A 3,440-nucleotide genomic window follows, 5' to 3' on the forward strand; every position below is an offset into this window, starting at 1 on the left:
GGAAGGGAGAGGAGTTAATAGAAAGCATCTGCCACTGGTCTAATGGCCAGCCCAGCCCTAACCTGTGACTGGGTCATACTGTAGCTAAATCACATTCCTAACTGAAACTACTGTCCAGCTGTGTGGTTAGCAATTACCTATTTGCTGCAACTCCCTGAAAAATAGTTTGAAAGTTGCTTGTCTTTGGCGTTTAGGCCAAGGCTGCTGCTAAGCACGTTTGTTTTTACCACATAGACAGGGATAACTTGTTTTGTTCTGCTGAGGAACTTGTAGCAGTGAGAATATTTTTGACTTGCTTTTATGATCACCTTGAGGAATTTTTTCATAGTTTTTTCATGTGATAATTAGGAAAGTTCAGTAGGTTTTAAAGACAGTAAAATGTGCAGTGTGTTCTGTTTTGAGACCAAAACCCTATTGGTTTAGTTGAAAGATTTATTTTACATTCTAAGATGGTAGTGCTGGCAGAGTTGACAAAAGGAGAGGTGTCATGGTCTTGTTTAAAACCACCTTTGCCTGGAAATTGAGTGATAAACTGTCGTTGTTCTTGTTAGCGAGTTCCAGTGTTTGGGATTATTTTAAATTTGGATTGGTCAAAAAGAAGTGCACCTTTTCTTCTGGAAGGGAAAAGCAAGAGATGTAATTGAAGACTGAATGAAATGAGGAATGTCCTAGGCTAGGATTTGTATGTGTTACAGATGCGAAGCAAAAAATACTGGGCAACGATCTATTCTTTGTCACAGCAGATTAGGTTGGGAGGCTGGGATCGTTATCTGCTGTTTACACTCATACTTACACAGATTAACGATTTCTCAGGTTTCCCCAGAATTAGAAAGATACTTGCATTTAAGCTTAAACTTTTGTGCTTCTTGGTTAATTTTGAAACAGAAAATATTGTCTCTTTCTGAAATCTCATACTTTGACACTTACCACTGGAGTTGATATAAATTCTGCACCCATCTAAATGTAGATGGTGGAAGAAGAGCCAAATTCAAATGAGTGATTCTAGCAGTGGAGAAAAATATGTCCTAAATCTATCAGTTTTATTTTACCTAATGAAAGGGATGTTGCTTTTTGTTACAGTGTAGAGACTGATTCAATTACTTGTTCAGATTGTTAGGGAATGAAAAAAATAAAACCAGTTTGTCTTAGTTCTTAAAAATATGCTGCAGTCAAATTCTTGCGAGATTTGTGCCTTGGCAAGATAAGGGAACAGGCTACAAGCACTTCTGTACACCAGGAAGGGAAAGTCTGATTCCAGGGCTGTGTAGTAAGAAATTTTTCAAATTAAGATATGGCACTTTACTAAAACACTAGAGTGACAATACATTTTGAACTTTGTTTCTTATTACTTCTCTTTAATGTGTTTTTTCTCTTGTAGATAAAGCCTGGGGTAAAACTGAACTGGTATTGATAACATCCTTGCAATGATATTTAAACTTTAAATCTTTCAGTACTTCAGACAACCAGGATGCACTTCCAGTGGGACTGGCTGTGCGTGGGTGTCCTGCTAATTAGCTCAGTGACTGCAGAAACTGAAAACGAAGAAGCTCTGGATGCAGATGTTGAAGTGGAGGATTTTGACAAGCAGTCTCAAGAAGCTGATGTGGACAGAGAGAAATCTTCCTTAGAGGTAAGATTACAGAAGTCTTTAGTTAAAGCTTGTTTTATCGTAAGTTATGTCGGTGTAACTAGCAGAGAAATTGATGGACAAATGCATTTGAAAAAGAGCAAATTCACATGCAGTTGACAACTGAGTGACAACTCAGTCCCAGTTTTTCAGTTGCTGTATATGATGTGTAGGACAAGCTTAATGGCTGATGCTGCTATGACAAAGTGTAAAATGAGATCTCCTGCCTGAGTTGGACAGTCATGAAGGTTTTGCTAGTCTGTGCTTCAATCTAGATACAGAACCCTTTTGTCCTAACATGCCATTTCTAGAGAAAAAAGCAGGAAGCAATGAGGTCTTACTGAGATTTTGGCTTCAGACCAGTTTCTTGGTTTCATCAGTCACAGCTGTCTTTATGCCCAGAAAAATCTTTCTGCTTTTGTTATGCTGTACTTAACAATGGATGTGGGCAATATTAATAAATTATTTTTTCAGTGTTTTCTTTTGGCTGTGAGCCCAACTGTAATGTGCGAGGTAGATAGGAAAAGAGAAAAAAGGAATATATCTACAGAAAGAAATAGGGAAGAGAATTTGTGCATGTTCAGTAAATTTTCTGGGGTTTTGTTAAACAAAGGATGTTTAACAGTACTTTAGTTATGAGCTTTGAACACGGGAAGCAATTTTTAAAACTCACAGGTGTGAAATTGCTCACTGTTAGAGGGATGTGCCCAAACTGGAGAAATGAGAGGGGCATGGAGGGAAGGGAAGGTGTTTTATGCTGCTAGATGTTTCTAACCAGTGAAATCTGGTGGTCAGTCTGGAGGACTGCTTCTGGAGGTATGACAGTGTGTTTCAAATGAAAAATTATAATTTGTTAGAGTATGTTTCTGTACCTGTCTTTTAGGTTGTGTACCAGACTCCAAAGCCAACTGGGGAAGTGTATTTCACAGAGACCTTTGATGGAGTCTTGGCTGGGTAAGTTTATGCCGTAAAATAATAAACTCTTTCTTTCAGCAAGTTAACTTATAGTGGCAGGACTTGCTTTGTATTCATTTTTCTACTAGTATCTTTATAAAAATTAATTTTTACAGGGGTTAGAGTTGGGAAGGCTGATAATGCCTGCTCCCAAATGCATCATAATGTTAAGCCGGACAGTTAACGGAGTGGACTATGTAAACGTGGTCTGTGTGGTCAGTGACTTTTCTTTTTTTGAACCAAGCCAGGTAAGCATGCTCAGTGGCTCAATATAAGAAAGTGTGTATCCAGGTAGAATCCATGAATGCAGCAGAAATCTCTTTAGTGAGAGCTAGTGTGCGTTGTTGCAGTACTTTCTTTCTATGAGAAAAGCTTTTAAAATGTGAAAGTAAGTCTGTTTTTTAAATAAGTCAGGTCTCATTATTGTATATTTTTTTTCCTGTATACTTTGATGCTGTTAAACAAAAGAGGTGTCTCTTGATTTATGAAGAATCATGAAAAAAGGTGTCTTCATTCATTACTAAAATTGATGAAACAAAAACTGTCTTGTGAAGAGGCAAACAAAGAAGAGGTGAAAGGAGATGCAATACGATACATTCATTATGGTAGAACTTAGTTTTAACCCTAAATGTTAACAAGTCCAAGGGAAAAACAGTATCGATGGCAGGAAAAGTTATTAAATAGAGGACGTGAAAATGGTTGTTTAAAAAAAAAACCAACTGAAAACCTTGATTAACAAATGCAAAAAACTTAACTGGAATACTTGAATATATAATTCATCCCAATTTCTAATTTCATGAGGTCATTTCAAAGATTAGTTGGTCTTCCTACTTAATCTGATATTCAAAACTTTAGCAGG

The 3,440-nt window shown here is 37.1% G+C and overlaps 1 protein-coding gene across 1 annotated transcript in view; it reads left to right on the forward strand.

Moving 5' to 3' along the window:
- Positions 1-1,468: 1,468 nt before the first annotated feature.
- The window catches only part of CLGN (calmegin), a 21,618-nt gene continuing 19,646 nt past the window's right edge, over positions 1,469-3,440 (forward strand). The window contains exons 1-2 of the mRNA XM_010131590.1: positions 1,469-1,630; positions 2,511-2,581. Coding sequence (XP_010129892.1) covers positions 1,469-1,630; positions 2,511-2,581 — 233 coding nt within the window. The remainder of the gene's footprint in view (positions 1,631-2,510; positions 2,582-3,440) is intronic.

Source organism: Buceros rhinoceros, unplaced genomic scaffold (assembly GCF_000710305.1).
Source record: "Buceros rhinoceros silvestris isolate BGI_N320 unplaced genomic scaffold, ASM71030v1 scaffold19292, whole genome shotgun sequence".
Taxonomy (NCBI): domain Eukaryota; kingdom Metazoa; phylum Chordata; class Aves; order Bucerotiformes; family Bucerotidae; genus Buceros; species Buceros rhinoceros.